A 12135-nucleotide genomic window follows, 5' to 3' on the forward strand; every position below is an offset into this window, starting at 1 on the left:
GGCATGGATGCTTGTTGAATGAATGAATGACTGCAATCCTCCTTCCCCAGCCCATCAATGGAAGCAGAAGACACATGACCCTTCCCGTTCTACCATGAGCCTCCCAAGGCTCTGGCAAGGACACTATTTCCTTAGACTGTACCATGGTTTTCTGCCTGCATTGAAAAGCCAATGATTGTGTGTGTGGCTATATAGGGTGACCAACTTCCTGGGACTAACCCAGTTTTCACCACCAAAAGTCCTGTGTCCTGTCCTGTCAGTCCCAGGCAAACTGGGGTGGTTGGTCACTGGACAGCAACTCCCTTCTCTCTGGGCCTCATTTTTTTCTCATTCTCTTATAAGAGGATTCAATCTGGTCTTACCTTTGTATATCACATGTAAGATTTTAAGAATGGCCCAGAGGGGAAGAGATGAATCAAAGAATGAAGTAGGACTCAAGTTGGAATTTTCTGAGATCTTTATTTTTTACAAAGAATGTGGATGGGCACTGCCACCCCGGCCTTGATTCTAGTGGCTTGCAATGGTCTGAGAAAAGAGGGGGGAAAGTCAGAATAGTCTAGTTAGGAGCCATATGGAACTGAGTTCAGGTCCCTGCCATGTCCCTCATTGGCTATGTGACCACAGGAGAGTGATCAGACCTCTCTGAGCCTCAATTTCCTCATCTATATAAGGTGGGTAATCATAGTACTTAGCTCATGGGAGTTTCTGACTAAACTATTAGCTCAGGTGTCATCACAGTGCACATGTTTAAGTAGTTTATAAATGATGGCTACTACTGTTATCATGAATAATATTAATCCTTTCTGACCACTCATTCCCCGATGAGGTTTGTACTCTCACTGGGGCCTGAGCTTCACCTATCACACTTCATCATTTTGCTCATTGAGCCTTCTGTCCCCAGAAGGCAGCCATTTGACACTTCACTCTATCCTCCATGATAAGAAAAAACCTGGACCAGAGGAGGCACTTCAGAAACACTCGTTGAAATAAGGACGTTCAGCAGTAGTTCAAAGCTTCACCCAGAAGCCCTTGAGATTCCCGGGGCCACACTGTAGCAGAAAACATCCTCAAACCCCTCTGGAATGTCCCCAAGGGCCTGCCACCTCCCAACCACTGACCTCCTAGGATCGGGATCTGCTGTTCTCCCCCATCCTGCAGGCACCTCTCCAAAGAGCCAGCGCCTGGAGCCGCAGCAGCTCGCCCTGCCCTGCTCACCTCCTCAATCCAGTCAATGAAGGCTGAGATCCGTGTGAACACCGTGGGCTTCTTGAGGGTGTTGCAGCCAAAGGCAGAAACGAAGCTGGTTACGCCATGGACCTGCCAGGAGCCGTCCTCTGCGGGGCAGTTGAGGGGTCCTCCAGAGTCACCCTGGAATGATCAGAGAGAAGAAGGCTGAGCCGTGACTGAGCTTCAAGGAACTGGTTATGACCTTGGGGATTTTGAGAAACTCCCATATGACTTGACCTCTCCAAGCCTCAGTGTGCTCCTTTGTGATGGGGAATGATATCTATCTTACAGGATTTTGTGAGAATTAAATGAGATGATAAATATATGATCTTAGCACAATGCCTGGTAGAGAGGAAGCAACCAATAAACGGTAGTTCCCATTATTAGTACCACAGTTAGTTATTCATGCTGTTACTCATATTCGCTTATAATACAATTATAGTATTGCTTAATTATAACTTCAGGACCCCAGAGTTGAAGGTGGCTTTGGAGGTCATGTCATGGTGTCAATATCCCTTGCTATACTGATGGGGAAGCCTGAGAACCAGGGAGGGACAGAGACTTGCCCCAGATAGAGTCAGTGTGTGATCTGCGATGAAAATCAAGAGACCAAGGTTGTGTGTCTGGGCTGCACTGACTTCCTCCAAGTCCTGTCTGGCCTGGAGGCTGGATGGGGCCAGCAGGTAAGATCCTCCTCTGCCTTTCTGGCAGATGGCAGAGGTACCCCAGGGCCCTGCAGTTCCCATGGAGGGGCTGTAGCCCCACACCACCTCGGGCAGGTGAGAGCTGACTCACATTGCACCCGGAGCGAGTGTCCCCGCCGGCGCACACCATGGTTCTCTTCACGGTGCTGCCCCACCAGTCCCACTGTGAGCAGTGCTCGTAGTCCACCACGGGCAGCAGGGCCTGCTGCAGCTTGTCCGGGAGCGGCCCACCAGCTGTGGGGATAGAGAGGGCTGAGCAGGGGCCATTGGGGTACAGGGCTCGGACTGGGATCCAGGAGTCCCTGAGTGGGGTGGGGGGTTTGAGAAAAGGCAGTTCTTCTAGTCTGATGGGAACTTTCCTCCCACCAGCTTATATGGTCCTGCCTGCTTTGTCCATCAGAATGTCTCCAGCTCCTGGCACACAGAAGACATTAAGAAACTTTCCATCAAACACATTCAGGCTTGGGAGGATGAGGGGAGAAGGCTGCTGCTGGAGAAGGAATGGGAGAAAAGTGCAAAGATGTTTGTGGTGTTGCCCTCAGCCCCCTGCCCCGGGCTCTGTCTTCCTGCCCAGTGTCCCTTTGGCCGGCTAGAGGGCTCAGCACATACTGTAGAGACGGCCCCAGCCGCTGATGTAGCAGGGTGTCTCATTGGGCAAGATGTCACCGGCGGGAGGGAGGCAGGCGAGCTGGACCTTGTCTCCCAACTGGGCGCTGCGTGAGAGCTTGATGAGGGCGATGTCATTGCTGGGGAGGAGGGAAGAGGTCATGAGGAGCCTGGTCCTCCAGCCAGACCAAGCCCCACCCACCCCAGCTTGCTTGGGATGCGCCCGCTGCTCCATCTCTCTCCAGATCCTATGCATCCTTATTGCTGAACAACTTTAGGAAGCCCTCCTGGCCCCTTCAGCCCATGCTGACCCTTGCCCTTCATAATTGTCTTCAGCTTAATTTACATTAGTGGTTTTCACACACCAGCTGCACTGGAATCCCTGGAGGGCTTGTTAAAACACAAACACTCCCTCCTTGCTGGAGCCCATCAGAGCTTCTGATGCAGTGGGTCGGGGAAGCCCCAAGGATTCACATTTCTAACGCATGTCTGGGCGATGTTGCTGCTCTAGCCTTCTCACAATTTGAGAACCACTGCTTTGTCTCCATCTTCTGCTTGCCACTCAAGTTATTGTTTTTGGGTCTGATCTTCTCTCCACCTACCCCAGGAGCTCTGTAAGGATGGGTCAAAGTCTTGATCATTATGGTCCCTCACTCCTGCACTGCACTTGCAGGATTCTGCACACTTCTTTGACCCTCTCACCAGAAAAAATGCTGACACACAATTTTGCATATGCTTGAGGGGCTTAAGAAGCCTTGCTTGCTGTTCTCACCCAGTGATTGCCTCCTTGACCCTCACAACCACCCACAAAGTCACCCTTGACAAGTGGTCAGATTGAGGCCTCGAGAAAGGCAATGACTTTGACTAGCTCAAGCCATACAGCAACTTAGTCCTGGAGCCTGACTCTCAGTCCAGTGCTCCTCCTTTTGTCCACAAGCCAGGAACCCAGGGTGCTCTGGATGAACATCTGTTGAATGGAAGAAACCTTGGATTTGGGAGTGGGGGTGCCCGAGGAGTCTTGGGTTCTGAAGCCAACCAGCTGAGTGGCCTTGGGAGAGTTCCTGCCCCTCCCTAGGCCCTGCTGTCCCCTCCATGGAAGAGAGGTTTGATGCAGATGATCCTCAAAGGCTCTGCTGATTCTGACCCTCAGCATGTGGGACCTGCGCTCAGGCTGCTCAGAATCTGTATGGGGTCACAGAGGGACCAGTAGAGGAGTCACTGGGTCCCAGGCCTGCAAGTTCACTCACCCACAGGCCACGCAGTTGGAGTTCCAGAGTGGGTGCACGAAGAGGTCCCCAGCATTGATTGGGATCACCTGTTCCGGGCCCTCTTCCTCTCCCCGGTCATACTCGCCCAGAACAACCTGGTAGGTCAGGGAGCTCCTGCCGGTGGAGGTGAGGTCAGTCCAGGCCTGACTGGCCTCCCTCCTTTCCCTCCCACAGTCATCCACTGCCCCAGCCTGCCTGGGTCTCACCCAGGGGCAGGAACAAGTGAGAGAACTCACGAGACACAGTGGCCTGCAGTTACGACCCAGTCAGGGGCGATGAGGCTGCCTCCACAGGTGTGCCTGTAGGCTCCGTTCTTTTCATACTGCAGGGAGACCTGGTGGCAAGGCAGGGAGGAACCTGAGTTGTGTGGGCCCCGCGGTGAGGGTTGCTACCCATGGCTGTATAGGTTGTGCACTGTACAACTCTAGAGGGCATCACTCACACAGAATGGCAGCTTCTGGAAATGTGCAGTGCCCAACCTACACAACTGTACCATCTATAACTGCTTTCATGCTACAATGGCAGAATCCAGTCACTGCAATAGAAACCACATGGCCAACAAAGGCTAAAATATTTACTAGCTCATCCTTTACACAGGTTTGCTGATCTTTACTGTGGACCAGGGCCATCTCTTAGAACTTTCTGTAATGATGGAAAAGTTCTATATCTTCACTGTCCAGTATTGTAGCCACTAGCCATATGCAGCTATTGAGAATTTGAAATGTGACTAAGCACTGAACAACTGAATTTCTAACATTTTGTAACTTTAATTAATTTAAATTTAAATGGGCACATGAGGCTAGTGGCTACTGTGTTACTGCAATGAGTCTAGCCCTTTGTGCCTCCATCCACTCACCTCTCTAAAGCCCGTCATCCCTTGATTGCTCTCAGAAATTATAGCTCTGTTGTATAATTTGAGGAGTCTAGAAGTGAGTCCCTCAAATCTCCCTGCTTAAACACAGTGCTGAAATTCCACCACTGGTATACCAACTCTTCAGTTAAACATTGTCTTCTCCACAGATTCTACTTTTAACTTGCAAACAGACCAGCCAGGGTTCCAGACTGAACAGACAAAATTTCCACATGAAGTAGATTGTCCAAGAGTTTCCTGGTCTGGAGAAGCTGAAGCGGATACTGGAAACGAAGCAGCGGGGCCAAGGCTGGATGCTTTGTAGTCAGAGCACGGGGTGCAGAGCTCATGGTGGTAAACGGTGCAGCTGGTATTGCTCTTACCTGCCAGGGCCAGCTGTAGGGGACTGCGTCCTCACCATTGACAACTCGGGTGGAGGGGTGGTAGGAAGGTTGGCCACAGCCTGAGGCTACAGAGGAGAGAAGAAGTGTCAGCCAGGCAGGGGTCCCCAAAAACAAAGAAGAGGCCAGGGTCCCAGCTGCAGCTGTGCCACAGACAGGCAGGCTGTGTGAGCCCACGCAAGCGCCTTCCCCGCTCTGACCTCAGTAGCTACATATGAACAGTGAGCCTTTGGACTAGAGCAGAGATTTCCAGAGTCCCAGGAGTCCTAGGGATGGAGATGAACATGTGGTCTCCTTCCATGGCAGGAAAGAAGGGGTTGATGCACTCAGAACAATGCCTGGCACCCAATGATCCTTCGAGAAGTGACAGCTATTGTCACGAAGAATAGTGGATTTGGAGGAAGACTGCCTAGTTTCAAAGTGTAGCCCTTCCCCTGGCTCTAGGATGAGCTACTGTACTTCTCTGAGGGTCAGTTTCTCCATTTGTAATTGGGGATAATAACAGTACTAACCTCTTGGGGCCATTGTGAGGACTATATAGATAATATAAGAAAAGAAATCCTTGACATTCTGCCTGGGAGATAGCTAGTAAGAATTCAATTAACATTATCTGTTACCATTAATCACTGTCAGTCAAGGGAGGCTGCTTGGAGAAGGTGGCCGAGAGCCGTAATGTGCTATGGCAGAAAGACCAGGAAAAGAGTAGACCTCAGGATATGGAGCGCAGTAGGAGAGTGTGAGAGGAGATTTGGAGGGTTAAGCAGAGGAAAGGAAGTTCTAACCCAAGCAGTCTAACCAAAGAGCCCAAACTCTTTCCCATCAGACTTTGTTCACTGCCCCCATCAAGGACTCCCACCACAGAGCTTTGGGTCCCCCAGTCTTCCTCCTGAGCTGGTCCACCACCCACAGCTTCCCCTCCATTCTCCTGCTCTAGCACCAAGCCAGAAGCCTCCACAATCATGCCCCAGACACAAGGTGAGAGCTCCCGCATGGAAGCAGGTATTGGGTTTGAGAGACTCAGGGTGGGTGGCAGATTTCAAGGGCTTCTGGCCCAGTGCAGAGCAGGTTGGGGGCTTACCAAGGGCCACAAATAGGAGAAAACTCAGCAGCCGGATCATCGTGAGTTTTGAGGCGATAAGAAAGAGACACATAGCCTAGGGCTCTAATATAGGGTGGGAAATGGGGGGTGGGGGTCAGACTGGGCCCCATTCCCAGAACAGGTGGTGGAACACCAGGTCTCCCATGGCCCAAGGCCACATCCCTCACCCACTGCAGATGGGGGAGTGACAGCCAACCACAGGACCCAGGGTTCCCTCCAATGTGGGTGGGGCTCCACAGGTGGCATTGAATGGCAAGCTGATAATGGGAGAGGAGGAAGGAAAGTTCACATCAGAACAAGTCAGTCATGTTCCAGGAAAGCACATGGCTCTGGGATTAGTCACATCTAGGTTCAAATCCTGGCTCTGCCACCTCCAAGCTCTGCGTCCTTGGGCACGTGGTTTAACCTCTATGAGCCTCAGATTTCTCATTTCTAACGTAGGATTAATATTAGTATCTACCTCAATAAAATTTTTTGTTGTTGTTGAGCACACTCTCTATATCAAGATGTTTGAGGGGATGCAGACATGGTCCCAGCTCTCCTGGAGCTTGAGTCTAACAGGAGAGACAATAACAAATCAACAAAAATAAGGAAAGACTATTTCTGATTATGGTGGTAGGTGATGTGTGCTGGAAGTGACTGGGGTGGGAAGAGGAGAGACTTCTTTTGACCAGGGGCCAGAGACAGTGACTTTTGGGCTGAGGAGGTAGTGTTCGATTGAGTTCTAAAGGGTAAGTAAAAGCCAGCCATGGGAAGCCCTGAAGGAAAAGCTTTCCAGGTAGAAAGGACAGCAGGTACAAAGGTCTGGAGGCTGGAATGGGCTTGGCTTCTTCAAGGAGAGGAGATAAGTGAGACTGAAGCACGGTAGTCCAAGTAAAAAGTGGTGAGGGATGAGGTCAAAGAAGTGACGCCTAAAGCTGAATTCACATGTGATCCAGCAGTTCCACTCTTAGGTATGAACCCTCAAGAAAATCGTGCACATATGCCCCAGGGAACACGAACAAGAGTCTTCCCAGCAGCCCTGTCCTCAATCCTCAATAGCAAAAATCTAGAAACAGTGCAGATGTCCATCAAGGCAAATGAATGAATATGTGTAGTATAGTCACATAATGGAATATTAACCATCAGTCAAATGGAGTGAATCGCAGTGACAAGCCACAATGCAGATAATTCCTCGGAATATAAATAAAGAAGAAAAAAAGGCATCAGAAGATTAAATGCAGTTTAATACTCTTTTTATAGAATAAAAAATCATTGAAATTTAAAAATATAGCTTCTAAGGACTACAAATAGGTGAATAAAACTGTATAAAATGGCAAGCAAAGGTGTGATGAACATAGGATTCCAGATCATGGTTAGCTTAAGTCTGGGCTGGAGGCAAAGAGAATAGATTAGATGTTGCTAGAGCTTCTAGCTTTGTTTTGGTGGTTTTTTGTTTGGTTTTAGCTTTTCTGAAGGTTAATTGACATATAATAAAATTTACTAGTTTTTACTGTAAAATTAATACATTTTGACAAACATATACAGTCATGTAACCACCACCACAATCACGGAACATTTTCATTACCCCCAGGATTTCTTGTCACATTCTATCCCACCCCCACACCTGCTCCCCCGCCACTCCCAGCAACTAGTCATCTGCTTTCTTTGCTCTTGCCTTTTCTAGAATGTTTACATACAAATGGAAGCATATAGTATATACCTTCTGTTTCTGGGTGTTTTTCACTTAGCATATGCTTTTGAGATTCACCTGTGTCATAGCTTAGCTGTGGCTTTGAAGGTGCTAACTGCATTATCTAAAATAACTGAATGTCTAATAAATAAAAGTGACCCATGTGCGGACTAATGATAATTTAAACAATGATGAGAGTGTGTCATGGACCGAGGATTATGATTAATCCAATTCTCTTATCTGAAATCCAGATAGAGAGAGAGAGAGAGAGAATAAGAAATAGAGAGAAAGTGGTGGGGGAAGCAGACCCTGTCGGGTTTCTTGCAGGTCCGGGTGATAAGGAGTTGGGTCTTTATTCTAAGTACAATGAGAAAACCTTAGCGGGTGGCGGTGGCGATTAAAGTAAGGGAAGCACCTGGAATCTCACTTATACTTTCTAAAAATCTCTTCCCAGGTACTATGTGAAGGACTGTGGGGAGAGGGTGAGGGGGACCAGCTGGAGCTATTTCAGTCCCCTGGGCAAAGCAGGGGTTGCAGGTGGGGCTTGGCCTGGGATTGCAGAATCAGAAATGGAGAGAGATGGGTGGGATCAGGGTGTATTTTGGAGACAGAGCAATACCCCAGATCGCCTTAGTGAAGTGTGAGGCACAGTGCCTGGCACCAAGTCAGTGAACTTAATTCACATTATTTTACAGAAAAGACTTTGCACATCTTTGTTGGCTATTGGAAACAGCCTCCCGGCCCAGGGCTGACATTTTGTAGGGGCTCAACGAACATTTGCTGAATAAGGCAGACCGGCTCCTCAGACTTTCCTGAGCAAGGGTGGTCTCTCCTCAATGCCCAGGGCTCTAAGGATCACCAGACTCCTTCCTGCTAGTGTTCCTGACTCAGGGTGGGGCCACCCTTCTGGGGCTCCTACGTTCTGCAAGCATGGGAGGGGGCCGTCCTTAGCTGCTTCCATCAGACCCCTCCAGGTGGAATGTCAGGCATCAACTGGGCAGGTTTTCTTTTAGGGGTGCAGCCTCTCGGATCACACCCACAGCGATGGGGGCTACTCCAGTGGCCTGGGCCCGCGTGGGAGTGTGTGAAACAGAAGCTGCTGTGAAAATCCTTCCAAGTGTGATAAAAATAGCAGTGCCCTCCATTACCCACTGTTCCCTATGAGCCCGGACATGTTTATTTACTCAGCTTTGAAGCTCAGAGCCATTTCCCAGACCCTGAACTGAGGAAGAAAGAGGGAGAGGCCAAGGAGGTGGTTAGGAGCGAGAGGGGCCGGTCAGAACTTCCCAGATCCCACTGTAGCTTGTCTGAAACAGACAGAGCCTAAAAGATGGTCCAGTCCATATCTTCTCTCTGACAGATGGGAAATTAAGACCACTCAAGGACCACGCCCCGCATTTGTCACCGCCTGACCCCCTAATGTCACACAATGAGCCCCCTAGCCTTTATCCAAGTGGCCCTGAGCACATCCCAGCCTCTCTGCCAGCTCTGCAGACAGACACGCGGCCACCCCAGCCCTCTGCTCCGTCCCAAGGGAGCGGGATCCTCTAGGACCACTCTCCCATCACAACCCCTGTCATGTGGTTTACCCCCAAGGCCTTGTGGCCTCGCAGTCAGCTGTGCCACTGATTAATCCTCTGGGAGTATCTGGCCTCAGAGCAGCTGGAGCAAAATCCCTTTCCCCTGGGGAGAGGGAGCTGGCCAGAGAAGCCGGAGGGGCCGGATCTACAGTAGGCCTCAGGGTAAAGCAAAGCAAGCCGCGTCCTGAACTGGCGGTAAAGTTTCGGGTGTGCGGGAGAGCATGGGGAATTGGGAGGTCGGCCTGGGGAGGGCAGGGAGGCTGGGCGGCTGGGGAGCCTTTTCTTAGGGGAGAATGTTTTTGTTATTTCTAGTTACCCTCTGATGGGAAGCTCCAGAGGGTTATGTTTGAATCCCCAATGCCAGAAGGGGCCTAGTAAATAGTATGTGCTCAATATACATATTACATTAGCAGGGAGGGTATAGCTCGGTGGTAGGGTGTGTGCTTAGCATGCATGTGGTCCTGGGTTCAATCCCCAGTACTTCCATTTAAATAAATAAAAACCTAATTACCTCCCCCACAAAAAATTTAAGTAATTAATTAATTTTTAAAATGTGCATATATACACATTACATTAAAAGAGGAAACAAGTGAATGAACGGAGCCAAAGATGCTTCGAATGTCTTGCCTCTTCTGACCCTGACATGCATAAAGGGCATGTCTGGAGGCCAGCCCCTCTGTGTGTCTGGAGAAGTCTAGCAGCAATGTTCAGATGCTGGTTCTAAAGAGCAGCGTTCAGAGGATATGAATTGATGTTCTATGATAAGTGAGCCACGAGGATGGAGACCCTGCTTGGCTCAATGCTGGGAGCTCAGCTCTCACACAGAACCCAGTAGTCACTCAATAAAGAATCAAAGGTCCAGTGGAATTGGGAAATACAAAATTAAACAGAGTTCAAATGGATCTTTCCTGCAGGACTCTCAGTGCCTTTAAGGTGCCAATGTTCACAGTGATCTAAAGTCCCAGACTTATTGGTGCCTCATCGCCCTGAAGTTCCCAAGCTTCATCCCTCTCAGATGGGATAGCCCAGCCTCAGGGATCAGACAGTGCCCTATCTACCCTGCAATGACACCAAGAAGCCCCTGAAGGGACCCAGGGTGAGGATGGCATGAAGGTGGCTCTTGCCCCAAGGAAGCCACTGCCTCAGTTGGGCAATGGCTTGGAGGAGGGATGGGGTGGGAGGGGCAGGAGACTTCCTGGGGCTGAGCAAGGTGGGAGGGAAATCCCACCTCCACCCCCAGCCCCTGCTGCTCTGGAGGACAATGGTGACTTAGGAGCTGAAGGTATGAAGTCCCCTCCTTCCCCTGCTCTCACCTCTCTGCCCTCCTGGCACATACACACTCAACCAATATCTGTCGAACACCTACTAGATTCCAGGCATAGATCTGGTCACCAGGGGTCCTCTTGCCAAGAAGACAAAGCCTCCTGAGTCCACAGCCAGCAGAGGGAGTGTGGCAGCAGGAACTGGGAATCAGTCCCCTGGGTGCCCTCCATCTCCTCTGCTCTGCTGGCTGAACTGATGAAAGCACCCCTGGGCTCCTTTGTCCTCTGGGTCTGGTCCAGACAGTGGAAGGTGCCGGCAGGAGACTGGAGGACAGGAAGAGGGAGCTGTTGAGTCATCTGCATTCCTCCATCAAAGGCCCAAGCTCCTATCAGCGGGCTTCTCCTTTCCCTACAACCTCAGGGCTCCATGAACTGCCTCCTCCCTCTGCCTCTTCAGGCCGGGGGTGGTATCAGCTCCCCACTGTTGCTAGCCTTGAGATGCCTCACCACCATCCCTTGTTAGTTTCTCCAACCCCGTCCGCACTTTTACTAAATAGTCCTCAACTATCCTTTGGGCTTGACATCTGTCCCTTCCCAGACCCTGACCTATGACACACATGTGGTTGAATGTAACCCAAATAACAGTGCATGAATAAGAGAGAAATTTATTCTCCTCTAATTTCAAAGTCCAAGCTGGCATGGAAGCTTTGCTCTGGGACGTCATCTGCTGTTTCTCAGTTCCTCCATCCCTAGGGTGTGTCCTCACCCACAAGGCAAGTGGTATGAGTTCAGTTGTGTACCCCCCCCAAATTCCTATGTTGAAGTCCTAACCCCTGGTACCTCAGAACACCACCTTATTTGGACATAGGGTCGCTGCAGATGCAGTTAGTTAAGATGAGGTCATTTGGGTGGGCCCTAATCCAATATGACATGTATCCTTATAAAAAGCTGAAATTTGGACACAAAGAGACACGCATAGAAGGAAGACAGCTACCTGCAAGCCAAGGAGAGGGGCCTGAAACAGATCCTTCCCTCACAGCCCTCAGGAGGAACCAACCTGGCTGACCCCTTGATCTCAGACTTCTAGCCCCTAGAACTATAAGAGGATATATTTCTGTTGTTAAGAGACCCAGTTTGTGACCTAGGAAACCAACACAGCAACTCCTACACGGCACCCACATTGCAGACAAAGGGAAGGGGCAACCTTCTGTTTTATCTTTAAGCACCCAACCTGGAATTTGCATCATCTCCTCTGACAGGTGTCAGAAATCAGCTTGTGGCCCCTCTGGCTCCCTGGGAGACTGGGAAATGCCCTTTGCTCAAGGAAAATGGCTCTTACCATGAAAGAAAGGGAAAACAGATACTGGGGACAGCTACAGGTATCTAGCACCAAATACCACAAATGTTTTTTTTTTTTTAAACCATAAATGTTTTCAGATGCAAGCAGCAGGAAACCCTACCAAAGG

General features: G+C 50.0%; 1 protein-coding gene across 1 annotated transcript; it reads right to left on the reverse strand.

Annotated features, from left to right (window-relative positions):
* Positions 1–439: 439 nt before the first annotated feature.
* Positions 440–6261, reverse strand: CELA3B (chymotrypsin like elastase 3B). The gene is made up of 8 exons (XM_010957407.3): positions 6135–6261; positions 5039–5124; positions 4042–4139; positions 3785–3919; positions 2541–2677; positions 2023–2165; positions 1216–1368; positions 440–525 (listed from the first exon to the last, which is right to left on the reverse strand). Exons 1-8 carry the CDS (start codon positions 6205–6207, stop codon positions 508–510), a joined length of 843 nt encoding a protein of 280 aa, XP_010955709.2. The 5' UTR covers positions 6208–6261; the 3' UTR covers positions 440–507.
* Positions 6262–12135: the final 5874 nt, after the last annotated feature.

Source organism: Camelus bactrianus, chromosome 13 (assembly GCF_048773025.1).
Source record: "Camelus bactrianus isolate YW-2024 breed Bactrian camel chromosome 13, ASM4877302v1, whole genome shotgun sequence".
In the NCBI taxonomy this organism is placed as follows: Eukaryota; Metazoa; Chordata; class Mammalia; order Artiodactyla; family Camelidae; genus Camelus; species Camelus bactrianus.

Excerpts from the sequence above, each read along its gene's own strand:
- CELA3B (XM_010957407.3), bottom strand. The coding sequence starts at position 6,207 with ATGTGTCTCTTTCTTATCGCCTCAAAACTCACGATGATCCGGCTGCTG. Across the intron at positions 3,920-4,041 it reads ACTGCAGGCCACTGTGTCTC|GAGCTCCCTGACCTACCAGG; the intron begins GTGAGTTCTCTC and ends CTCCACCGGCAG. Across the intron at positions 2,678-3,784 it reads TCCAACTGCGTGGCCTGTGG|CAATGACATCGCCCTCATCA; the intron begins GTGAGTGAACTT and ends CCTCCTCCCCAG.